This window comes from Lissotriton helveticus, chromosome 6, assembly GCF_964261635.1.
Source record: "Lissotriton helveticus chromosome 6, aLisHel1.1, whole genome shotgun sequence".
Taxonomy (NCBI): domain Eukaryota; kingdom Metazoa; phylum Chordata; class Amphibia; order Caudata; family Salamandridae; genus Lissotriton; species Lissotriton helveticus.
The window spans coordinates 2,031,681,331-2,031,709,027 of record NC_136067.1 but is presented as its reverse complement, the minus strand read 5'-3'; the positions used below and the strand labels follow the sequence as shown (position 1 = coordinate 2,031,709,027).

Here is a 27,697-nt window from a genome sequence, read left to right as displayed (position 1 = left end):
AGGCCATAGCAGACTCCAAGCACTTAGTTTTAATAATGCGGCCTATCGAAAAGTGTGGGCGATTTCAAGGTCCATAAAACTCAGACTTGAGATTTTTACATCATTGCATACAAAGAATAACTACTTTATCACCAACCCTGTATCATTTAACGATCAATGCTATACATAGCATTACACATACATGCTTATGAAATGGGCCAATGGACAATGGAGTGAATAAAGAAAAGATAACTGAAAATATCTCTTTTATTATTACAAACATTTGTATGAGTGACAATTCATGTTTTGTATGGAAACTGCCTTGCATGTTTTTGTATGGAAACTGCCTTGCATGTTTTTGTATGGAAACTGCCTTGCATGTTTTTGTATGGAAACCGCATTGGCAGCTTATGCTGACCAGCATAAGCTGCCAATGTTTTCTGGACATCTCGTCACTTGTCCTCAGATGGGAACATGTGAAGCAGCGGAGAACGATGCAGGAAATGAAGGGAGCACATTACTCCCAATTAGACAACATTAAGTGCAAAATTAAACTTTGAGAAAAGCTTTGTTAATAGCTGTGTAAATCAGTGCCAAGCTGCATAATATAACTAAGGCACATTTGGACTACAAGTCTTTGACCGAGAAGATCTGACATTCATCGTCATACCACCCTGTGAACTGGGTTTCAAGGATAATTTTACAAAAACTCTAGAGGCCAGATGCTAGCTTCGGCACTAGGGATCTTTTAGGGTATCTCCAATAGAATTCATATCCATGTATGGATTTAATGATGGAATTTCTTGCTTGGATTATTGGCGTGGTCGATTAGTAACTGGCACGGTGTGAACTGACTTCCATAGACGGCCTCATACTTCCTCATTTTCTCGACCAGACCTTTGGCCCCATAGGAGTCTACGAATCGGAATGGACCTGGGAAAGACAAAATAGAGCGTTTAAGGTAAGGGTTCCACAAAATTTACAAGATAGAGAATATTGGCTCTAAAAGGTACAGAGGCAGCTCCGTTATATGATGGGCACTACCACACAACCATGTAAAGTGAAATACACATTTGTAAGTGTGGTACAGCACATTAGTGTAAGTAGGAAGAGGTACAGGACTCCAGCATTACACCTTCTGTAGGACTTGGACTGCTGATCCAATGGATGGTGACCCCTGGGAAGGCATATGGGGTGCTTTCAGAAGGATACAAAGGCTTTACCACGAGCTGGTTAAATGAGCGGATCTTCAAGACGAGAGGTCACTAGCTATCATGAAACCAATCGTAGGGCCCTCTGTAAATCCAAGGATTTCGCGGCGAGAGACTCACTTGACTTGAATAGAACTCATGTTAAATTTCCCTTTCATAACCTATATAGAAAGCCCAGCATTCCCAAATGAATAGGTTGCCAGAGGTTCTTTGAACGATTCCTCTCCAGATACAAGGAAGGTGTGTAGCTGCTTCTTGCAGGGAGCCTTGAATAGGGAACTACAATACAGAAGGATCCTTTCAAATGGAAATCATTACTTACCTGCAATAATCAGGTTGAGTTTGTAGTGTTGTACATTCACATGTTGTACGCTCTCTTGGAATCTACTCTTGGGTTTAGATTATCCTTTTTCCCCTCAAAGTTTGTTTCAGCTCCAATTGTGTATCAAATAACTTATGATCACATACCAGAAACCCACAATGCATCAAGACACAGACTTCACCTCAGGTTTGGTCACTTTTTCCCTAGCTCATTGGTAGTTTTTTTGTAAGAATTTTATTACAAAATGCATGAAGGCAATTTGTTAAACATCATCCAACTACATTCCTGTATCCTGGGAGATGAGCAGGCTGCATGTGAATCCACTGCAGTCTAGAAGCTAAACACCAACTCAGTATAGGCACATTAAGTAGAAGAAATAGTAGCAAAGAATATCTTATAAACAGAATGTCCAGTTTCTGGATCTCATGTACGTCTACAGTAATGCCTTGTGATTGTGTGAACAACAACCCATGTAATAGCTTAGAATAAGTAAACCATTATTAAGTTTATCCAGAAAAGCCACTGTGGCTCAAGTCCAAGGTGAGGAGTAACTGTTTTACTGACGAGGAGTAACTGGTTTGCTCAAGCGTAACACATTTGTACACATATGTATACATCCAAACAAACAATTTCCCCAAATTGAGTTTCCTGAATGCGGTAGAGAAACAAGTTTTCTTTTACTAGGAGGATAAATATGATTAATGTAATACACGTGGAAACTAGTGTGTTTAAAGACCATACTGCACAAGTTGTGTATTGGAAAAAACACAAATATTAATAACTCAACAGATGCCCAGATATGAAAAAGAGAAGCAAATCTGGATAGAAAACATGAACAAGTACGCAATATCACCTTCTTTTTGTGGACTTGCAAGCTATGTTCATCAAAGGACAGAGCTTTACCTTCACTAAGCACAGATAAGTCACTGATACGCGCAACACCACCATCATCATGAGATGCTGCAGTGAGCAACAATGTATTCATTCAAAGGGTGTTTCCATTTGATCGCGTCAATACTACATTTAGATCTTAAGAGTGAACCGGTATGACTATGGGAAAAATAACTTTTTAAAGTCTCTCCATAAAAGCATATATGACCGGACTTTGGAAAAATACATCGCTACTGTCCATTCTTGAGTTAAGCAGATAACACCACTAAATGCACCTTCATCCATATATAGCCAGGTCTCACTTCTGTAAAGTTAGCTGATAGCAAAGAAGGCCCTGGACTAACCTTTAACGGGTCATGATAAATAGAAATGCAATAGCATACAAATCACCTTTTTGCTCAACGAGCCCTTTATAGTAGGGTAGCGTGCTTCCGTGAGGATGTGAAGGCTTTCTCTGGGAAGCGGTAAGTAACCACGCTGTAAAGATTCCAGGTGCCAAATTGAGAGATTTGGGATGGAGATGTGGTCCCTGTTGCTGCTAAACCTGTTGAATGGGTAGTTTGCAAAATAGATGGATGGACGTATCAAACAAAAACCATGACCCAAGATTGAGGATCACCACGTTTGGAGACTAGATCGAGGTGCGGGGCCCTCCACTTTGGAAGTATTGCAGCATGTGGGTGTTCATCTGCCATTTGTGAGTATCTGGATGATGTCTGCCCAAGAGATCTGTTGGGTGGTTCGCCAGGTCTAGAGGAGAATGAGCCTCTCCTTCAGTGGTGTAGTAAGGTCAGGCGGTACCCGGTGCGGAAAATTTGTCACCACCGGCTTGACAAAATGGCAAAAATATGTGTTTAAAACACATATTGTTGCCATTTTGTCACCCCACTCCGTGAGAACACCCGGGGCGGTCCGCACCCACCGCACCCCACTTCCTACGCCCCTGCCCTTCTTGCTTCTGCATGCAGTGTGTTAGTCATGTTGTCTGTGAGATTTAGAATCCTCTTGTTGGAAAGTTTTTCTTGAACGCTTGTTGTGCCAACTAAACTACTTTGAGCTCTAGTACACTTCTATGTGCATCGACTGCTCTTAAACGGTCAGATTTAGCATATGAGCACGTCAACATTCCGATTCGAATCTGTGGTGATGATCGACCCCCAAAGCAACACTGAGATGACCAATCCCCTGAATTTTCTGCATCCCGTACTCAATGCTCATTCTAAACAGACAATGCTAATTTCATCAAAGTGTACACAGGATCAACAACTGTCAGGTAGGCTGTAATAAGCGGTCGAAGTATTATTGAACAAGCCCATCTGGTCATGTTTGCCAGTCCATCAGTAGGTCTTCTGATAGAGATTTTTAAATAGACCAATTGCCTACACACTTTTGTTTTTCCTTAGGATATGAGATGGTCCCAGGTGTATTAATGAGGTCAACTTATGTTCAACAAGTAAGTTTCTCAATCTAGTAACTGCTCTATTCTCCACTTTTCGTACAACACACATCGAGCATCGACATCAACCTGTGTGTTCCAGCTTGGCAGAGATGGGAAAAAGTTAACTGGTGAAGAAAAGGCTTAACTTCTGTGCGGCAGGGTGAGCCAGTGCACTGAGGAAGACTTCTCATGAATGTATTCATTCACTTCTATAGTGAACACAGATAACTGAATTGCCTCCAAGTACCCCCAAATTATGAATGCATGAATTAATATTTGTATAGCACGAACCTACGTAGGAAGCAACAGAGACCTGCACATAGCATATGATTGGCTCCCAACCCATCAATGCAAAGTGGCAGGACACACTCCTCCGAGGACAAGATAAAATTCTTAACTCTGTGCCAATGCAACATTGGCAATATCCACGGTCTCTCCAAATAATATTTTTTACCAAAACTAAACCCTCTGTAAGCCCAAACAGAGTCTCATAGGCCCTGCCCTACTTCACCGGCTCCTTTTGCTCAGTAGTGCTTTTTCCTCCACACTGCATCTGAGTGCAGTGCACTACTTCAAATCTTCTGCTCGCCCCTTCTCACCGCCATCTGCACCTCTTTTGTAATCTAAGCAGATCTGCTACACCCAGTCCTTACACTAGGTAAATAACTTAATCATGGTATTTGAGAAATCTACTTGCCTATTACTATTCTACAACTGCTCTGCCCCTCTACTACCATGAATGGTGGAGTCTGATGCAGCACACCCATAGGTCTTTCCAAAAAAAGATGGGGGTGCCCTTCTACAGAATCTTAGCACTATATTTATTTATTCAAAGTTTTATATAGCGCGAACAAGATCTTTGCAGATATCAGAGCGCTTTACAGAGACCGGGGTAGGGGCAATAGGAGGGTGATTAAAACACTATTGGGTACAATATAGTAGCATAATAGGATAGCAATCATGTGCAAATATGATATCAGTCCACGAACAAGTGACTAATAATACAAGACGGTGCAGAGTCTTTGATCCAACAACAATAAAGATCAGGTGAGCTTAGGCCATTAGGCTGGCTTTTACCTCGTACTTAAAACTTACGGGAAACAAGGGGTAGGGGCCACCATAAGGTGGTTAGACTAACTATTGGGTACAAAATAGTAAACAGTAGTAAGTGAGGTGACATAATCGGATATCAGTCCTGTACAAATATAAAACCAACAGACAATCAGGTAACCAGTACTACAGTAAACGGTGCAAAAGTCTCTGTTCCATCAGCAATAGAGTTTAGGTAAATTTGGCCATAAGGATGGCTTTGACCTCTTTTTTAAAAAGTGCTGTGGAGGAGATAAGCCTGGTTTCAGCAGGGAGTGCATTCCAGATCCTGGGAGCCATTCCTGAGAAGGAGCGTTTGAATGTTTTTTCCTTCCGGAATCTACGAGGTTTCAGGAGTAGATTTTTTGCACTTCGAGCCTCCAGATATAGTCAGCTTTTGGGTGAGGTAGCTGGGTGACTTGTGGTGTACAGCCGAGTGTGTCATAACGGCTATTTTCAGGTGTATTCTGGCTTCAACAGGCAGCCAGTTCAGGGATTTTAAGTCCGGGGATATATGCGAATGCTTCCTTGAACCAGTGATGAGTCTCGCGGCAGCATTCAAAGAGGCTCTTAGGGGTGCGGTTGTTGAAAGGGGGAGTCCGCTAAGGGACGCAATTCCGTAGTCTATGCGAGGGATGACTAGGGCTTGTACAGCATTTTGGAAGTCCTTAGCTGGGAAGAAGGGTTTAAGTTTCCTCAGAGTGTTGATTTGGAAGTTTGCTCCTTTAGTTGCTTTGCTAATGTGCTGCTGCATGTTGAGCTTGTCGTCAAGTGTAATACCTAGGGATTTCGCAGATTCCACGATGGTGGGTTGGACATTGAGCGCAGTTAGGTGATTGAGCCAGGTTTGGGTGATGGCCATTTTTGCGGGATGTGATATAAGAAGGAATTCAGTTTTCAGAGCATTTAGTTTGAGGTGATTGATGGCCAACCATGATTGGGTGTTTCTCAGTGTGGAGTTCAAAAGCTCGATGTCTTCCGGGGATTGTAGCTTGAGATAGAGTTGAGTGTCATCGGCGTACATATGGAAGTGTACATTAGATGCTTGAAGCAAGGTGGTGAGTGGTTCCATGACAAGGTTGAACAATGTGGGGGATAGGGAGGATCCTTGTGGGACGCCTAAAGTTACAGGCAGAGGTGAGGATAGCTCGTTGTTGATCTTGAACTTCTGAGACCGGTTGTGCAGAAAGGAGGTGAAGCTATACAGAAGCTTCCATCTGTTCCTTAGTTCTCCACTACTCTACCAATTCAGGAACCAACACAACAGCACTACTTAACAAGCATAGGCAAAAGGCCTCCCTTCACCAACACTTGTGGTAATGTCCTTGCCAAAGTTCCTCCAACTGCGCTGCAAATCCGGACAGCCAATAGTGACATCCAGCCATCTTCAAATGTTTTTCTGTACTTCCATGTCATAGCCACATTGAAAGGATACACAAATTACACTTCAAGATGGCCGGTCGCTGGCAAAGCAATTTATCAAGCATTTGGTAAAGCAAATATCATGAAAAGAGATGGCAATATCCTGTCGAAGTCAGAGAGAAGAGGTTTAATAGAAACAACAATAGATGGAGTATTGATAGGGACAACACTTAGAAGCACATATAACTGTCACAATAAACACCAGCAAGAGACGAACACCCAGGACTACTTTAATCCCCATTTATCACCAATACCTTATGGGAAAACTCAGGTAAAGCTATGTAACCTTTTATGAAATGCTACTGCCTTCAGGGACCGCCCATCGAACCAACAACAACTGGTCATGAGAGCCAATAGCTGACTGGGGCTGACCCAAAAACCACTCTCTGAATGTATATTCTTAAACATAGTATAGACTGTAAAGTATTAGTAACATGACCAACAAACAGGTGAAGACTGTAAAGTACTGGTAACATGAGGCCTCCAACAAACAGGTGAAGTTGTCAGTATGCAAGATCTAACAAGCACTGGCAAAGCAAATAGGTCTAGATTTAATGTGCCAGTATATAAAATGTTAGCACATTACTGGAAAAAAAATTTGAGTTGAGAATCTTTGTCTTTAACACATTAAGATTCGCGGTCTAGTTTTCTCCCTGACTGGGGAACTCCTATTTAATATCAACAAAACATATACTTTAACTCCAACTTTCTTTGTATCCCAGTTGTTTAATCAGTACATTATGTCAGTGTTTTACTAATGTTTCAGACCCTTTGAGGTATGTTGTAGCTTAAAAACTGTTATGCCATGTTCTTATCCATTACAGCCAGCCAGACAGGTCAAGGGTCTTATACAGCAGAGATCTGTGACAATCCTAAAAGCCATTAGTTCAAATCTTGGCAGGCTCACTCAGCCTCTAATCCTTCCAAGGACGATAAAGCGAGTAGAAATGTATTAAGTAAAAACACACTACTTCTACAATGAATTCACTTTCTTGAATGTTTGTTACACAACAAACGAAATCAGTTGAAAAGATCACAATGTGAAGCACTTAAGAAGAGAGAACAGAAATGTGTGAAGGGCAGGGAGGTAACGAGCAATCAGCAGCAGACATACCTCCAAGACAAGGTGGAAAGCCAAGACCGAACACTGCCCCGATGTCTCCTTCCACTGGGTTACTGAGGATGCCCTCCTGCAGGCACAGCACTGCCTCATTCACAAACCTAGTCACAAGACGGAGCTGGATGTCCTCGTCTGTCGAGCTGAAACAAAGGATTAAGAAACAAAAACCTCATCATTTTTACTGAGAACGTTTTGTGGAATCAAACTAAAAAGGAGTGGCATGATAGGGGGAAACCTAAGACACATATCCGTTTCCCATTAGTAGGCAACAAGCAAGATACATTCTAAAGGTTACAAGCATAAGGATGTATCGCGTCTAAGCTCAAACTCTATAACCAATGCCTCTTCTCTTTAGGGATAGTACCTGCAGAGCAATGGGTTCTGTGACTTAAACATTTCTGAAGGAACATATCTATTCATCGTTGCAATAAAACAGTGCGTACAGAAAGCTCAGGCTCTAAGGTATCCTCCACCGAAGGTTGAACCAACCAAAGCAGTCAAGCCACTCAAATTACAAAAAAGGCACACTGATCACCTCTCTCATATGCTGCAGTCATCAGATCTACAGCACTTAGCAACACTGGTTAGTGGTAGTCCAGTGTCCATAGGCAGCCTAAGCGAGACGAAAAGCTCAAGAAAAAGCCAGACAAGTGATTTAAAATAAAAAATAAAAAAGTAGAACTACTGAAGTCAGACTAGTTAAGAGATACAATGACATGGTATACAAGGAAGGAGAGGATCTGAACATCGCATAATGCTTGCTGTTGGAACATGCTTACTGACTTACACATCGGGTCTGGCTGTCAGCTTGAACTTCTCTAGAATCTCATCAGTGGCAGAGTTCAACAGCCTGCTCTTCGACCCCGGCTGGTACAGGTAAAATCCTTTCCCTGATTTGCGACCTAGGGAAGTAAAAAAAAAAATATATATAGAAATAAAATATATCAATAGGACCTTACGCAATAAAAGTGATTTCTTAAGCTACAGATTTCTCTTCACACTCCCTCACCTCAAATTCAAGCCCAATGAACAAAAATGACAAGAGCACAACTTTTGCAGTCAATATTTGTCCAAATGATGCTTATGCATGGAGTTTATTGTGAAATATTGAAAAAAGCAGATGACCGAAGTCCAATGCTACTGCATGGTTGATTTAAATACATCAAAGATTCAGGTGGACAGGTAACTGAGAATCCAAAGCCTTGAACTACCTCTTTGAAGAGCGTTTTCCATTAAGGACACTCCCGTACAAAGGAATCACTTAACAGGTTACCTTTTGGATCCTGAGCAAATAACATACAACTATGACTAATCATTTTAAAAGTTACCTATATGATGACCGCGCTCCTTTTAGGTCAGAGGTTCATGCCTTTGTGGGTATTCTGCAATACAGTGGCACCGCAAAAAATGTCTTCAAAGAATTTTTACATGCATGTGTGCATAATCCAGGGCCCATACAGTCTTTGCTATGTATGTATATTTGCTCAATTTAGCCAGTCCTTTTCTTGTAAAATGGAGCCAACTGTGGCATGAGGAGTAAGCAGGAGGGTGAGGACCTACCCCATACTTAGCCTTTGAGCAGAAACAGCTAAGAGAAACACGAAAGGGAGGAGGATAGGGCAGCAACATGCAGTGTATATACCCAAGAGAAGCGACTTTAGGAACTCATTGGTCAAACATATCAAGTACATACATGTATGTGTGATATCTGTGAGCGACCTATTTCCATGTCAAGCACATACCGGGAGGATAGTACCAATCCAGTATTACTCATGACAGCATGTCCTCAGACAAAAGACGGAGGTCCCATTCCATGCAAGTGCAGAAATGCACAATATAAGGCGTAATCCATCCACAATGTTGGCTTTAGCAGCCACTCAACAAGCATTACTGTACCAAAAAGTTCACAAAATGTTAGTTCACAGATCACTACTTCTGTCAAGTAGAGACAAAGGTATGACTGATGACCAAGTTGAGTACGGCCTCTTAAGCCAAGGCGGCATGTGGATGTGGAAAGAGAGTTGAGAGGATGAGCATTTGCAAATGGAACTCGGAACCTTTGTGGAAGGAGTGGAGGACTAGTCCCCAAGACCACCTTATACTCTGGAGTACATTGTAGGGTTCTGTACCACACGTTGCTTGCCTCTCATTTAAGCATCTCCTTGAAATCGTGGCCACCAATGAAGTAGTCTTCTATGAGAGTGGTTTTATTTCACATGAGATCAAAGACTCGAAAAAGTGCATGCATCAGTCTGGCTAGAACCAGGTGAATATCCCAGGGGCTGCAGAAAAACCCATTCCATCATAAATTCATTTAAAGCTTCCAATGGGAAAACACAAATTAGCTGATTAGGCACCACCCTGATTTAGTATATTCAAGTAATCACACTGCACTTGATACCTTCGAGTTGGAAATATTTATGACAATTTATGCTGCAATAATTATACAGACAAAAACATGTTCTTTTTAATATCTTTTCATTTGTCGATCTGAGCTGTGATTCCGTGAACCCTTTCAAACGCTTTTGAGCAGAAGGGTTGAGACTATGTGGCACTCAAAGAGCCAACCTTTCTTTGTTTCAAAAAAGTGTGCCACAATTTGTACAATTTAATACAAAATAATAGACCCTATCTGGAATGCCCCATGGAGGAGGATGAGTTTTATAGCTTTGTACAAAATAAAATAGTACATATTTTGTATTCTTTTTATGAAATAAACTGTATTATGCAATATGTCCCACTTGATGAAACAAAGAAAGGGGAATCAGCGGTTTCTGGGAAGCAGCATCTTTGGCCTCAAGTATAAACTTGAAGCCTATCTGGGCATAGTCTTGGATCAAGGTGGTGCCACAAGTACCCTACTTACCTCGTCATGATTCTATTGACCACAAGGATGTTACAATTTCACCTCAAATTATTTGGGACAGTTCGCTTTTCATCCATGTTGAAAAACAGCGCTTTGGAGTGGAGGGGAAACAGCCATCCTAAAATGACACTGCTCACAATCTTGGCGGTCAGCTGCCTCTCAACTAGCATAGAACTGAAATTTACTTCAGCTGTGGGGCTAACGAGGAGTCGTCTGGTGACAAACCTACAGCCAGACTACAAAACCTACAGCCAGAGACGACAAAAGAATCACCAACAGGATAAGCTCAAGTCTTCTCGTAGTGTAAGCCTCCAGAGCCAACATAGCGGAGACTTGGACACCAAACCCTTGGCCAGGAAGGGAGATTTCCTTCACTTGACAGTGCTCGACACCTGCAGTATTATTCCCATAAAGAGAGACAGGGTTAATGATACAGGAGCTTGGAACCCCTCTGCCCAGACAATGAGAAGGTCACAGTGCAATCACTGGAGAAGACGTTTTGGTCCCCAGAAGGTCTTCCGCACCCGTGTGCTTAGTATTCAATCCTATCCTGCTGAAAGGGTTTCTGTTATTTGGGGTGGAGGTTGACTGCACAAATCTGTGCTTTAACTTTGCCTGGGGTTATTTGCACCAAATGCATAGGGACCAGTCAGGGTAACCTCCACATGGATGGAGAGGGTCCCTGGTTAGGGTGCCTTGCTACCTCACCACCAGGCAGCTTTAGTGAGGTACATTGCATGGCAGAAGAAACTACATCCAGATCTTGACCTACAAAATCTAACTTCATCTTTGGGATCAGCCCACCTTTAATGCGCATGAAAACCAGCACACAGCACTGGGGTACCTCAGATGACCCAAACAAGAGATGTAGTAGTTAAGTGGATTAACTGCTGCTGGACTGTCGCAGCGTAAGTTCCAGTAGCAAAAGGAAGGAGGAGGGAAAAAAAAAAACAAGTAAATGAGTAATCGAATATCCAAAACATTAACGGGGACCAGGACCTGTATGGAAATAGTGTTTCACGCCAGAAGGTTCCGGATCCATAATATTCAAGAGGGAGAAGGGAGAGCCTGTTGTGTTTGGCAGATAAGTGCATGCAGAGTGATGAAGCTCAAGCTTTTATTAAATAACTTTTGAAAATTTAAACAACCACTAAACACCAGTTCATCCACAAGAGTCAATGAACACATGTGTAATGTGATCTGAGCCACACTGCATGACAGAAGCAGGAAGACAATGAAAGTTGTACACAGATTTTATAGACTCTGGGACTATCTCCACTCTGAGACAGTGGGTGCTCACCTAAAAATCCTTTGGCCACCATGGCTTTCAATAGGTCCACGTTTCCGCCACCAAAGCGCTCCCCAAAGGCTTTCCCGAGATCTTCAGCCACGTGAGTAGCAACATCAATGCCAACCTCGTCTGCCAGAGTTGCGGCACCCACTGGAAAACCGAAACCTGTGCTAAGAGCATCCAGCTTTTTAGGGTCCGCTCCCTCCTGTGCACGGGAAACAGATCATGAATTAGCACTCACACAAAGTTACAGCGTATGTGGACTTTAAGGAAATGTAATTAGCCAGTGTTACATGTACATAATCAACTAGAGTCCAAGCACCTTCCTGACCTGTGGCCCTAATCAGTTTACTCCAGAGCTGTGAAGCACCCTTGCATTTCATCACCTGCCCTTTTAGTGAGAAGTCACATACTACCTCAACAGCTGCCAACCTTTACTCGTCTATTACAGCAGCGGTGCTTGGATGGCACCTTGCAAAAGATTTTATTAATACTCAAAGTCTGTATCTAAAATGTCAATTTTTTTACAATGCAAAAGATTTTTATGGGATGGTAATTTTTTTTAGTCGACACATTGTTATTTTTGCACTATATAGTATTGTTCTATTTAGAGAGTTTAAATTCTTCCTTCCTCTGGAACACATTTTTTAATACATTTGGTCAGTTTACAGTCCAATTATTGATACCATAGTCAGAATAGGTCAGAAATTAGTCAGTGGAATGTAAAATAACTTGATACATGGACTAGATTCGGCAACAGTAGTGATGGCAGAAATGCACAGCCCGTAGAAAAATGTAACAAAAAAAAAAAACCACCATTATCAACAATGGCTCTTTTTGACTAATCTGCACTCTGCTTATCCTTTTCCAAGTTCAACCCGTAAAGATTTCACAGGAATTGCTGCTATCCTCTACACCAAAAACCTGCTGGATGGACACTTTTTTACCACACTTGCCAAGCTTTGATTACAATAAGACTCCTTTTTTATCTGAGTCTAAATTTGCTCAAGTTTCAGACAAAAAAAAAATAAAAAAACACACTATATATATATATATATATATATATATATATATATATATATATATATATATATATATATATACACACATACACACACACATATATACACACACACACATACATATATATATATTTACCATTTAGTTCGAGAAGTGGTTCATAAACCCTAATTTGAACGGCAACTCAAATTCAATTAGTACATAGTTTTACTCTTGTGGTCATTTCGTGGTTTTCAAATGAAACCAACAAGTTCAGAACTTAGAAGTGGTGAATGGTTGCAAAGAGGCGCTCATTTTTGTTTCAGTGGCTTATAAAAGGCTAGTGAAATAAAAAATAAAAAATCAAAGAAATGAAATCAAGATTGCCTGTGTGGGACAATTGGGCACACAAAGTCAGAGAGGTGAGATCATCATGACATGTGGAAGGGCTGCATCCCACAGGGAAAAAAAACTGGCTAACTTTTGGTTTGATAAGATACATGGGAATTATATTTTTTTAAAAACAGGCTTGTGGGGGACAGTCCCGGGAAAGGAAAAACACCCCAAGTTTTGGAGTGGAAGTGGGGAGTTTGATGCATAATTTCTGTCTCACACTTTGCCATTGATGCCATGTGCAGCATCTGTAAGATGGATGTTTAAATCATATTGGTATGCTAATTTTGTGGCCTTTTGAAAGCAAACAAAGAGCACATTTATTCAGGGAGTAACATTTATATACTAGTAAGAAATCCATAATGTAGTGGCACAGCTGTGAAGGGTTTAGCTCACAAGTCAAGCTACACGGAGGTTAGTTGGTTGGGGAGGGCCACTGAAATGCACCGACAAGGTTTATCCGCTATTACCATTTGTGTTATTGGACAGGTTATATGTTGGGGTTAGGGATTGGGCAGATATAGAAATGCAGATCCTAGATTGCCGAGCAGATGTCATCGTTTTCTTTGATTCCTTTGTTGGTGCTTCCCGGCTATCGCCGCCCAGCCTCAGGGATGTGGGCTAAATGGCTGTGTGATGCTTAAACTACGACCAGTGTAAGATGTATGTAGGAGGTGGGAGAGTTGGACCACACGAATGTATGTTTTCTGAATCTGCAATAAAAACACAATTTACACAAAAAAAAAAAAAAAATTATCCGTGTAGGAAGCTAGCTCTGTATATGATATTATCACTAGGTGGTAGTACCATGTACAGAGTCCATCGTTTCCCCCAAAAGTGTACAGGGCTCAATGCGAAACCCAACGTGCTCTATTAGAGGTAGTGCAGGCAAGCAGCCTTAGGCCTAAGACAGGGGAGTGCAAGACATTTATTGCACACCAATGCTCATTAAAAAAGGCATAACTCAAGAAAGAGATCCCACATTTGATAAAATTATACTTATTTTAAGACCCATGTCCTCCTAATAAGGTTTGTAAGTTTTTAATTAAAAATAGTTCACTTTAAAAAAAATTTAAAAATCGACACTTCGGATAACATTGGACAGCGTGAAAAAGTTTCTATGGGGAAACAATATTGTGATTAAAATTGGAAGTCCTATACTCACCTGTTTAGTCTTCGGTGCCAAAAGTCAGCAAGCAACAAAAAAGGGGGTGCCAGTGCTGAAAACATTTATTCCATACAAATATTAATCAACCACAAACAGAAGATTAATTCCAGAGAGGGTATTGCTGTTTAGTTGCAATTTTATTTTCTACAGTCACCAAATTTAATACAAATTTTACTATACATCAGAGAAAAACCAAGAAAGAAAATCAAAAAATGGACGGACACATTATATTATATTCAACTGAGAATATCAAACACTCAAATATCCAATCATATCACATTCACAACGCATTCAAACGTGACTCTAGCACTCTAAGTAAAAGAACAAGAACAAGGTCTGCTGGAATTTAATAGCAAATGAAAAACAATTTTTGAAAAAAGTACAAAACCTAAGAATTTTCAATTTCAAACATTCATTTTAGCTTGAAACACATGGTTCATGTACTCAAAAATTGTAAGGGGTAAACAAATCAACTCCTATACGAGAGAGCAGACCATGGAGATGTTAGGCCTACGCGTTTCGAATCTCCTTTAATTCAGCGGAGATTCTCATCAGGGCCTCAGGCGACTAAAAGAAAGAAAAACAGAAAACATACAAAAGAAATGTTTTGTGAGCATGGATACTAGCAGTTGTGGTTGAACACTTACAAACATTGCATATACCTGAAGTTTTACATAAAGGAGACACACTCGGAGTCTCAGGACTTAGTGACCCACACGAGCAAAGAACAGAGGGAACAATGACTTAAACAGTGTGGATCGATCACCCCTCCAAAATAAGCTGGATTTATCATGGCGGTGCCAGCGATAACCTGGCGGACTTACCAAGGATAGGGCTAACCAAGGGCCTGCGTGGGACCAAGGGGCCAGGGGAGCTTCTCTGAAATACGACCACCTGTAATTTTAAACAAAACAGTCTAATGGAATCATGGCGCTACATGGATTGGACCGTGTAGCTAACGAAACATAATGAAAATAACTTACCGCGCTGTGAGAATCAAAAACACAGGCGGTGAAAGGGAGGAGGATTTTCAGAACGGACAATCTGGAATCAAATAGAAACACCTCAGTACTGGCCCAAAAAGCGGGTAGAGCTTATTAATGTCGCAAAAGAGTCACACCTCTACAAGAAAGAGGTGAAGGTTAATACCTTTAAATAAAGATGAAAAACGCCTGCCCAAAAGACGTCAGCTTGAAAGAACCGAAGAACCTTCAGGATTTAAAGGGGACGTGGTGTGGATTATTAAACCCCCAGCTCGTGAACCTGTATGGTTAGAAAAATAAACAGAAGCAAAATTAGTACCAGGGGCTTAAGGTGCGAGGTCTAGTAAACGGCAGGACCTAGGCGTGTCTCACCTATAATGGAATTATCCGTCACAACGAAAGGCTGGTAGCAGAGCGCGACGTCAACTACACAAGCGGCTATTCAGCGTGTGCTGCAAAGATAATACAAACAGAGGGTGATTCATGGTACAGGGCCAGGCAGGTCGGAGTTACACCAATATTAGGGCAGTAAGGGGGTCTGATGGCAACACTTACCAAAGAATTGCAGTTGAGGATGCAAATAAATGCAACGAGTCCCGGCGGCGTCCAAGCGAGTACTAATCACTCGCGCAGGCGTATTAGCCCGCAGGATACAACGCTCCCGTTTTATACCCTGCGCAGCCAAACCGGCTCGGCAGGAGGGCGGGTCTTTGTATTGACGACGGTGCATGCGCGGTAGAGAGACACTCACCGCGGAAGGAGGAACACTACCTTTAGTACCAAGTGCAGGCATCCAGTCCCCACTGGGGGACGGATCTTAATATTAACAACGGCGCATTCGCGTGGGGGGACACTCTCGGCCGAAAGGGAGCTTCTCAGAATAATAAAGACCCGAAACATAGAAGTTAAAGGAAAAAATTCTTAAAAGGAAAAAACTTTTTTAATTATTAAACCAAAGTGAATGATGGTTCCACACATCACACAAAAAAGTGTTGATACATGCATGGAAAAGAATTGAGCATCTTAGGTTATAGTGCACCTAAATGCTCACAAAAACGCTATTTAAAGTATACAGTAAATTAGAAAAATTACCTCATGGGTAAAGGGCTGGCTCAGAAGCGGGCTGGAGAGACTCTTGCAGGAAAGGTGGGGACCAGGGGGTACCTGACGTATTCTATCTGAACAGGGATCATAATTTAAAAATTTTGGATAGCTCATTAAGACCTGACACGGCCGTGTCAAATTTTACGATTAACATTGCTTCCCTTTTGGATAGCTGGAGGCTCAAGTCACCTCCTTGAGGATCCTTTTCTATCCTGGAGATCACTGTCCATTGGAACTCATTGAGTCCATGTTGCATTCTATTCCAGTGGTTGACCAACGGAGCATTGTCAACCTGTCTCTTCAATCTCGACTTATGTTGTGAGATGCGTTGGCGCACTTCTTGTTCAGTTTTGCCGATGTAGAGGCAATCACAGGGGCATTTTATGCCATACACGACGAATTTGGTTTAATAATTAAAAAAGTTTTTTCCTTTAAGAATTTTTTCCTTTAACTTCTATGTTTCGGGTCTTTATTATTCTGAGAAGCTCCCTTTCGGCCGAGAGTGTCACCCCACGCGAATGCGCCGTCGTTAATATTAAGATCCGTCCCCCAGTGGGGACTGGATGCCTGCACTTGGTACTAAAGGTAGTGTTCCTCCTTCCGCGGTGAGTGTCTCTCTACCGCGCATGCACCGTCGTCAATACAAAGACCCGCCCTCCTGCCGAGCCGGTTTGGCTGCGCAGGGTATAAAACGGGAGCGCTGTATCCTGCGGGCTAATACGCCTGCGCGAGTGATTAGTACTCGCTTGGACGCCGCCGGGACTCGTTGCATTTATTTGCATCCTCAACTGCAATTCTTTGGTAAGTGTTGCCATCAGACCCCCTTACTGCCCTAATATTGGTGTAACTCCGACCTGCCTGGCCCTGTACCATGAATCACCCTCTGTTTGTATTATCTTTGCAGCACACGCTGAATAGCCGCTTGTGTAGTTGACGTCGCGCTCTGCTACCAGCCTTTCGTTGTGACGGATAATTCCATTATAGGTGAGACACGCCTAGGTCCTGCCGTTTACTAGACCTCGCACCTTAAGCCCCTGGTACTAATTTTGCTTCTGTTTATTTTTCTAACCATACAGGTTCACGAGCTGGGGGTTTAATAATCCACACCACGTCCCCTTTAAATCCTGAAGGTTCTTCGGTTCTTTCAAGCTGACGTCTTTTGGGCAGGCGTTTTTCATCTTTATTTAAAGGTATTTACCTTCACCTCTTTCTTGTAGAGGTGTGACTCTTTTGCGACATTAATAAGCTCTACCCGCTTTTTGGGCCAGTACTGAGGTGTTTCTATTTGATTCCAGATTGTCCGTTCTGAAAATCCTCCTCCCTTTCACCGCCTGTGTTTTTGATTCTCACAGCGCGGTAAGTTATTTTCATTATGTTTCGTTAGCTACACGGTCCAATCCATGTAGCGCCATGATTCCATTAGACTGTTTTGTTTAAAATTACAGGTGGTCGTATTTCAGAGAAGCTCCCCTGGCCCCTTGGTCCCACGCAGGCCCTTGGTTAGCCCTATCCTTGGTAAGTCCGCCAGGTTATCGCTGGCACCGCCATGATAAATCCAGCTTATTTTGGAGGGGTGATCGATCCACACTGTTTAAGTCATTGTTCCCTCTGTTCTTTGCTCGTGTGGGTCACTAAGTCCTGAGACTCCGAGTGTGTCTCCTTTATGTAAAACTTCAGGTATATGCAATGTTTGTAAGTGTTCAACCACAACTGCTAGTATCCATGCTCACAAAACATTTCTTTTGTATGTTTTCTGTTTTTCTTTCTTTTAGTCGCCTGAGGCCCTGATGAGAATCTCCGCTGAATTAAAGGAGATTCGAAACGCGTAGGCCTAACATCTCCATGGTCTGCTCTCTCGTATAGGAGTTGATTTGTTTACCCCTTACAATTTTTGAGTACATGAACCATGTGTTTCAAGCTAAAATGAATGTTTGAAATTGAAAATTCTTAGGTTTTGTACTTTTTTCAAAAATTGTTTTTCATTTGCTATTAAATTCCAGCAGACCTTGTTCTTGTACTTAGAGTGCTAGAGTCACGTTTGAATGCGTTGTGAATGTGATATGATTGGATATTTGAGTGTTTGATATTCTCAGTTGAATATAATATAATGTGTCCGTCCATTTTTTGATTTTCTTTCTTGGTTTTTCTCTGATGTATAGTAAAATTTGTATTAAATTTGGTGACTTTTTGTAGAAAATAAAATTGCAACTAAACAGCAATACCCTCTCTGGAATTAATCTTCTGTTTGTGGTTGATTAATATTTGTATGGAATAAATGTTTTCAGCACTGGCACCCCCTTTTTTGTTGCTTAATATATCGGCTCAGCCTTGCTGAATAGAGCCAGCCCTATTTTTGTTTTCACGTTTAAAAGTCAGCAAGGGCCAGAGGTCAGGTAGGTCCCAAAACGGCACCACCAGCAGCACAGGTGCAGCCGGGTGCAGAGGTCAAAATCAGAGTTTGGCCTAATGCTTTCCAATGGAGACGGGGGTGCCTGGAGCCACAGTGTTTGCAGGTAAGTAAATATGTTGCAGGGGCCAAGCACCATCATGAGAGATGGCCACAAAGCAGCACCAAACATACACCACCAGTGGCCCAAAGGTGGACAGGTGCAGAATAGACATCGGGCGCCCAATGCTTTTTTAAAGAGGATTTTTGTGATGGCAGTTAGGCTGCAGGTGTGGCACCGGAGGTTACAGGAGGAAGACCAACAGCAGAGGTAAGTTGGGATGTAGCAGGTCGTAGGGTCAACATCGGTTCTGCTCACCAAGACCCAGGGTTTTCTGGTGCAGGGGTGCCTTTGGACAACGCAATCCTCTTACCAGAGCTGGTTGTTGTTGGGGGTGCCTCTGGATTCACACTGCAAATGCCATTGTGGAGGGCAGGAGAGTTCAGCCAACATGGTACACGAGGTCAGGATCACCGGGGAGACTTCACTGCACAGGTGAACCACTCAGACTCCAGCCATGGTCGCATAGTGGGCTACGGTCGCGGATCAGCCGTGATCCTAAGTCTTTGGAGTCTTTTCCTACTGGACAGGTCCTCCGTCCTTGGGAGAATTAAGTCTTTATTGAAGATAACAGACCCTCCTGGTGTTTTGGAGGTTGTGCTGCAAGACAGGTCTCATGTTTTGTAGGAGATGGAGACAGGCCGGTAGGGCTGGGGCCCAAGGCAGTTGCAGTCTTGTGGTTTGTAATGCAGGGTGTCTTCTTTCTTCGTAAGTCGTCGCAGATCTGGGGTCCAGGTCAGGGGTAGCCACCTAAAGACTACATTTAGGAGGCGTGTTAGGGGAGTAGCAGGTAGGGCCGATGGGCACCTAACCTGGGGTGACTTCACCCTCTATTATGCCACCCTCCTTAGGATGGCGAGGACTGAAAGTGTGCTTCAGCTCGCCTCCCCCCCGCCTCACCTCAACATGTCGAGTTCCCAGCCCATGTACTCTCTCTATGGATTTACTGCCACTTACAATATTGGGAAATGGTGCCCAATATTGTAGGGGCATATCTGCCCGGGCAGATATGTCCTCATGAGTAGTATATAGTGCACCATGCTTTAGGGCAGTGAAGCCCGCTGGAGGGGTGACTTACCTATGCTGCCAAGCAGTGTTAGCTGGCATGGCACCTAGACAGGGTTCCATGTCGACTGTCATTTTCTCCTCACAAGGCATGCAGGCTGCAAGGGCAGTGGCATTGTCCCAGTGATGGGGGTACCAAGGTCCATATTTACAAATCACAGAAACACCAGAGATAACAGGAATTTTGTTGTGAAATCAGCCGCGGCTGACATGTCTTTGTTCGTCTTTTTCTCCCCCTAGAGCGGTGCTTCAACTACCTGCGCTGTCAGCCAGGTGAGGCTTTACTCTCCTGCATTAATTGGTAAGTGAGAGAACAAAGATTACTATGAGGTATCTTTGTAAAACTAGTAGTAACAGAGTAAACAAGCATTGGCATAGCCAATAGGTCTCGCAGTTGTTAGAGTTTGAGCCATTGGCATTGTAAATGGCACTGCCTTTTATTTGTGTTGGTTTTTAAAACGTAAATAAAAGGCATTGTCAATTACAATACCAATAGGTTTAACTCTCGCAAATGCAAGACCTATTGCATTAGTAAGTTGTTGGATGCAAAGTTACCAGACAGAAACCGCCACAACATTTCCAACAAATAATGCACTGCTAACCATGCCTCAGAAACAATCCTGCAAACCTACATTCAGAACATGCGCCGTTGTATGCATAATAACGTAAGAAGGAAAAGTGGCCGGTGGATATTGGGAGTGCATTCTCTGCTTTGGGGGTAGTTGGGTTTGGCGTCTGCATGCGGTCAGGTCGGGGTGTGCTCATGCTCGAGGGCTGCCTTCCAGTGGTGCGCATTGAAATGCAGTGCGTGCATCTGCCATCGACCGGGTGGCCCTGGGAATGAAGTCATCGCTGAGTGCAATGGGTGCACGCCCCGGGATTATTAATGGCCTCCACTCACACTGCAGGCAGGCGAGCTGGGTGCATCCGTGCAGTCCGTGCATGCCACCGAGTGGGGAGAAACATGCAGGCTCCCGACAGAGAACACTTGGGACACAGGGGTGCCACCCTAGCCCCCCCAGCACTGATAGGGGAAACATACCATGTTGTAAACATGAGGAGAGGAGAAAAGAAATGCGACACGGCGGGCAGGGGAGGGGGCTGGAGGGGGAGGTGTGCTGGGAGAGAGAGTGGGGAGGGGGCGGGTACAGGCGGCGGAGCAGGGAGAGCGGCAAAGAGGAGAAAAGAAATGCGACACGGCGGGCAGGGGAGGGTGCTTGAGGGGGGGGGTGTGCTGGGAGAGAGAGTGGGGAGGGGGCAGCAAGAAGAGAGGAAGGCAAACACTGAAGTCGTGCAAATGTTTAAAATAAACAAGACGGAGGTAAGGAAGAGAAGGGGAGGGGGGAGGAGAAATGCGACACGACGGGCAGAGGAGGGGGCCGAGTTAGAGAGGCCTGAGGCAGAGCGCACCATATGGAGAGTACTACCCTTCTACGTCCAATAGTAAAGTCGACCACAGGGATATTTTTGTAAAATATTCAGGCTGCAGATTGTATTTGCTTAAAACAGAATTTAATTTTGGGACAATACGTACATCGGCCTCAAAGTTTGTTACATTAACTCTTGGTCACTGACATTTGCTTATTTTAGAGTAATTTTATCAACATTGGTAGAGTGCAGTATGGCCTCCTGCTGGGTGGCCTGGAGTACTGTGTGGGCTATTGGGGATGTGTGCTCTTGCGTGGCTCTTTCAATAGGAGTCGTTTCCGGCACTGTATTGTGAGTCATCCCTAAGACGGCTATGTCCAGTGTCTGGTGTACAGGTTGAAGCAGGGTGGTAGAACCTTAATGATGGAGTCGTGGGTTTTGGGTTGTAGCTTGGGAGTGGTGTAGGCAGAGTGCTGACCTATATGTCTTCGGTCGACAAAGGCCAGTTTCCCAGCGGTTAGCCCTTGCTTGGAGTGTGGCATGTCCGATCAGTACTGGAAATGTCCAATTTGTTCGTAGCATGGCTGTATTAGTTCTGTTGATATCGATGCATCTCTTGAATGCGTGGCACGTCTGTGCCGTATTGGTGTGGGTGAGATGTTCTGTCCAGTGGGTATTGCCATCTTTCCAAGGCTGCTTTTGTTCATACTGGTCAGCAGATGGTCTAACATGAGGAGAGGAGAAAAGAAATGCGACACGGCGGGCAGGGGAGGGGGCTGGAGGGGGAGGTGTGCTGGGAGAGAGAGTGGGGAGGGGGCGGGTACAGGGGGCGGAGCAGGGAGAGCGGCAAAGAGGAGAAAAGAAATGCGACACGGCGGGCAGGGGAGGGGGCTTGAGGGGGGGGTGTGCTGGGAGAGAGAGTGGGGAGGGGGCAGCAAGAAGAGAGGAAGGCAAACACTGAAGTCGTGCAAATGTTTAAAATAAACAAGACGGAGGTAAGGAAGAGAAGGGGAGGGGGGAGGAGAAATGCGACACGACGGGCAGAGGAGGGGGCCGAGTTAGAGAGGCCTGAGGCAGAGCGCACCATATGGAGAGGGAGGGGGGTGGCAGTGGGATGGTGATTGATGGGTGGGGCAGTGCTGGGGAAGCCTTTGATGTGGCATGGCGGCCGTGGAGAAAGTGCCCTGAAGAAATGCGACACGGCAGACAGGGGAGGGGGCGGGGAGGGGGCGGAGCGGGGGTTTGGGAGGAGTGCGGCTGAGGGAAAAGACATCCAGGCGGCTGGGGGCATGTGCACGCGCTTTTAAGCTCAATGCACATGCGCATTGAGCTTAAAAGTCACGGGCACTGCAAGGAATCGCCACGATTCCTTGCTTCTTAGTTAAAGCTTGTTTAAGCCGCAATAGGCTCGCAAGCTCGATGCGCATGCGCATCGACAGGCGAGACCTAAAAAGAGAATTGTATAAATATATCTTCTCTTATAGATATGATATACCAATTAATGTGAGATATTGGATATCGGATATATACTAATTGTTTGTCTGTCTTTCTTGGTTATTGACTATGTGCCTATGTCTGAATGTGTAAATACAGCTGGGAGAATGATTCTTCAACAGAACCCAGGTGAAAAAGTTCTTTTTTAATTTTCACAAATCTTAAGCAGTAGCGACAGAGGTCCTGAGGAATGCAGTGGATACCTCTGGGGTCCGGTAAATCTGCAGAAACATGTCGACCGTAAAGTATTCGTAGCTATTAATTAAAACTACTAATATCGCACTACTTTTTTAATGATTTAGAAGCATTGAGGTCTGTAATAAACATTTTTCCTCATGTTTATCTAATTTTAAATCCACTAAGAGCACAATCCTTCACTGTTTGCACTTATTCACATATTTCATATGCCCTGCTTTACAGTAGCCCCCTGTGACCCAGTTAAATTGTCAATGGTTCCTCTCCAGTTTAATACAAACTAAACTGAAGTCTAACAACCTTCCTTCGTGGCTTGAAGGAACCCATATGATGAAAAGGGCGCCAAGGATCGGTTACTGATGGGTATTTTCCTCAATCCTGAAGGAGGTACCTTACAGTTTTTAGTGAAATACTGTCACTAAATATCTTTTTCAGCACATTTTGTCGATTACTTAGAGAGTCACTCTAATTTGACCCACCACTATTTTTTGTTATTAGTCAGTGTACTCATGGGGAGTATAGCTGTGTGTGGTCGTGAACGATATTCCCTGAGACCCTTCTATCCCTGTCTTATATAAGGTACCAAGGTACCCCCTTCAGCTCCGAAGTCCTAGGTACACAGTATACCAGTTACTGGGGACTTACAGGGCAGAAGTACCAATTGGGATTTTGTTTTAGGGAAGGATCTCTGGCACAGGGCACTTGGTTGGCAGGGGCCCTGCACACTACATTCGAAAACACATCAAAACCAGGCACAAAGTGGGGGGGGGCTAACCATGCAAAAGAGGCCCTTACTCACAATCCTGGAACTCTAAGCTAAGCAGGACCAAACCTAAACATCACTGATGAACAAAAGCTTGTGGTGAGGTGGATTATTACGAATTGATGCCTGATCTGTCACAAACACTTTCATGCCTCTATCTAGATTTTCTAATAATTTCTAATTACTCTGTATCCAGTTCACTATTATAGTATTTAAATTGCCATTTAATGCAGATATCTGTAGTTTTCAGGTAGTGCTTTTAACAGTGGGTTTGCTTTTCTGCAACTCTCTCAAGACCTCTCTTGGTCTATAGCACTGTTCTTTATGATGCGTGATCTTGGAAGGAGATGGCTACAACGACTGCGGTCTGCTATTAGTCATCCAAATTGTTTTAGATACTTTGACTATGTTTAAGCATCAGGCGCGCCAAGGTTAAGCTAGTCTGTCCCTGACCAGGACCTTAGGCTGGATAGTATGCCAGTGTGGGCCTTTGCAACACTTTTGACCAAACTCTTAAGAACATGAGGCTTTCTTACTTCTCTGATCAACTACATTGCTTAAATCCAATCGGTGCTACAATTTCAGATCAAATCATTAGTAAGTCATTGGAAAACAATTGCCCATATTTGATCATAAGTACATGGAAGTGTATTTGTGGCCTTTGAAAATTAAATTGATTGTATACAAGAACTCAACAAATCCATGACACCCTCTGGAAGTATGGAAAAAGTTTATCCCACTTTTTCCAACTTTCTGGAGCAGCTCCTCTTGGACTCTTCTAAGGCTCCCAGGACTTCAGCGTCTTCACTTAGAGGGCAGGAGGCAACCAGCAAGGTCCAATCTAGGGTCAGTTGCAGACTCCCAGAAAAGGGCCTCTTGCAGTATTAGATGTCCCTATAGCCACAGGTGGCTAGTGAACAGACCCTTTAAGACCACTCCACTCTGGCATGCAAGTTGGTCTGAGGTCTAGCCCTGCAGGTCTCCACACAGGTCACAAAGAGCAGATTGTCATTGTCTGTTCATATACAGGTCCGGATATGTTGTGAGGTACTTGGAGGGGGGTGGGCCAGCGCTACTTTTACTCAGTTCACTACTCAGTGAGTGTGGCTTGACTCCTGGACACTGGAGCAAGGTAAACAGGATGTGCTGGAGAGGTCACCATTGGGAACTTTTTGTCCTTGAGTAGGCAAACTGTCTTGAAATGCACAATTTGACCCTGGTGGAGGCTTGCGGCAGGACCAGAGATGTGTTTAGAGTATTGAGAAGTTCCCTCTTACTCAACTACACCAAAGTAGTTCTGGAGCCAGTTCACTCCTCCACTTAGACTTCAGCCAAGATGGCTAAAGTGTATCCTAGAATCAAAAGACTCCTCTTCTCCAGACTTCCCTAACCACTAAACTATAAACGTGCAGGCCACCCTCTGGTCCCTTTCCAGTTAGTGAATTTTCTAGACCCTACTCAGATGCAATTGCTGTGTTAAGCTAGGTCTCAAACTTCACTCAGGCCAGCTTGTCAGACCCAAGCCATTGTCTCTGAAGTGGGAGCAGCATTTCACACTTCATCAACGGGGGCCACTGACAGTGCCAGCTGTGTGCCAATTAGTCTCCTAGAGATTAAGGCAGAAAAAAGCATAACTTTTTAAAAGTTATTGCTTATTTATTTATTAAGATTTCAACTTTATAAATGGCACGGACATTAAATCAATATTAAAAATAGTGGTAGAATGAACAGATTAGCAACTTTAAGTAAAAGATACAAAAACATATTTTAACTGTACTGAAGCCTTTCCTATGGAGGAAGTAATAGCCCCATACAGTAAAAATAGCTTTAAATGGCAAGTCTCTGTAGGGGCATGCCAACTTAACTATCTTGCATGTTCCACTTTAAAACACTAGGCACCATACCTTGTTGGCAGCAAGACCTACTTAGGGGAGACTTCTGTTTTAAAGTAGAGTTACCTCCTGACAGACAGGATTATTCGGGCAGGTCTGCAGCAGTCCGGTTACACATGTAGACCTTAAGCCACGTTTTTTTTGCCAGTCTGGTGGAAGGTGCAATATGAGCTACAGTCCAAAAGGTGTAAGTTAACTTTCATGGCATTGCTATATTTTGTGAACACTACACCTCACAAGAAAGGTAAATGTGCAATTTGGGGTTTAGCCAATTTTATCATGTTTTACAGATCAGATCACATCACACGCACTGGGGATGGAAAGCAGTGTGCCAATGCATAGAGTTACAAAAGCAGGGGAATAAGTCGACAAAAAGGTCTAATCACACAAAAAGAGGCATTTTGTAACTGATGCCATTTTTAAGGGGGGGGGGGGAGGTAAAAACAAGATCTTGCACAACACAGTTTTTCCTATTCTTCAACCCACCACCAACGTTTTGCTTTATTTTGCCCATTTTCTTGGTTCCGTCTTAGGAAATCCAAATACTTTGGGTACCTTTAGAATCCCCATCATATGAGGAAAATAAGGACACACATTTAGCCACCATACCTTTTGTGTAACAAAAGTTATGGGTTAAATGGAAACTGACAAAACATTTAAAAGAAATCTCACCAATGGGGTAGCCTCAGCTGTAAAGGGGCTAACTTCTATGTAACTGGTGCCTTTTTTTCATCATTTACAGTGGCCTTACAGCAAAGTTGAAAACATGAGTTATGTGAAATCAATGAATCATGCTGTGTAGCAACAATTCTAAAGCTAGCAAAACCAGAATGGAAAACACTGAGAGAACCACAACAAGAATTATGCACATTCTTACATTTAATAATCTTCCCAGCAATCCCATGTATGAAGCTTGCAATAAACAAAGAAATCTGAGACTACGGCCCAACCTTTAAATTAATATTGGACTACCCCACATATTTTTAGTCTAGCTACCTCCATAATGTCACACGGTCTTTGGCATCCTGCATCTTTCACTATATAAGGGACTACAAAGCAGCTATAGCTCACATGCCTGCTTCCCAAAGTAAGTCCCAATGTTAAACACAAGTGCTCCACCTCAAAAAGCAACCAGCTGCTAAAGATGCTGCTGCCACAAGAGCAAAAATGTGAATAATTTCAGAATGGGTGGCACTCAATAGATCTCAATCACTTAGATCATATTGGTCCTCGAGATATCGCATTACTTCTATATTGATTCATTTTTTATATTTCTTTAAAACAGCCAACAAGTTTTGTTCGGGGCGAAATTTCATCTTTTAAAGTGCACTCCTGTGGCACAATTTATTTCTTCTGCCAGGTTTCATTTTGTTTTGTTTTATTTAGTCAGCAGCTTAGCTCATCAGATATTCATACAGCATGAACAGTTCATAGATTCCAGTATTTGGCCATGCTTCCTTATAGAAGATAGATGTAAGAGTAAAGAAGTGATGTGATAGCTCAGACTACTGGGATCTAAATACTGAAATCCACTGAGCGCTGCTAATAGTGGGCTCATCATTCATTCTATATGCAGAGTACAATGCTTTATTTCATAAGCTCTTGAATATTCTGAAAACTCACTTCATAACTTCCTGTTAGTTATTTCACCTATGCATAGCAGGATATAAAGGGTCAACTAACGCCAGGCTTGCTACCAGTGCTTGTTCCCTACAACACTGGCAGGAGAGGACAGGTTTTCTCTTGCTGAACTGAATTCCACAAAGCGACAGGTCAGTGCTAACGTGCATTTGATTATAATGAATATGTAGTCATTGGGAAAGCCTTGTGTTTTTCCATGTGCATGGCATGGTGCAGCCAGTGTTGTAGAAAGATCTACAACAAACATGCAGGACTCAAAGCTTAACCCCTTCAGCGCGCATGACAAAGCCAGCTCGTCATGGGCGTTACCTGCGCTACGCGCATGACGAGCTGGCTTTGTCACGTAACGCGCAATTTTCAAAATCGCAGCGCACAGCGGGAAAACCCGCTAGCGCGCATGCGGTTAAAAAAAACGAACCCTATCTCCAGGCAAGTAGAATATAGCAGGAAATGAAAACACAGAGCCTGAATTCTTCAGGCTCCATCTTCTCTGTAT

General features: G+C 43.3%; 1 protein-coding gene across 1 annotated transcript in view; it reads right to left on the bottom strand.

Annotated features, from left to right (window-relative positions):
* Positions 1 to 232: 232 nt before the first annotated feature.
* The window catches only part of HADHA (hydroxyacyl-CoA dehydrogenase trifunctional multienzyme complex subunit alpha), a 112,178-nt gene continuing 84,713 nt past the window's right edge, over positions 233 to 27,697 (bottom strand). Inside the window, exons 17-20 of the mRNA XM_078650015.1 lie at positions 11,639 to 11,834; positions 8,260 to 8,374; positions 7,467 to 7,612; positions 233 to 912 (exon numbers count right to left, since the gene is read on the bottom strand). Coding sequence (XP_078506141.1) covers positions 767 to 912; positions 7,467 to 7,612; positions 8,260 to 8,374; positions 11,639 to 11,834 — 603 coding nt within the window. The 3' untranslated portion in view covers positions 233 to 766. The remainder of the gene's footprint in view (positions 913 to 7,466; positions 7,613 to 8,259; positions 8,375 to 11,638; positions 11,835 to 27,697) is intronic.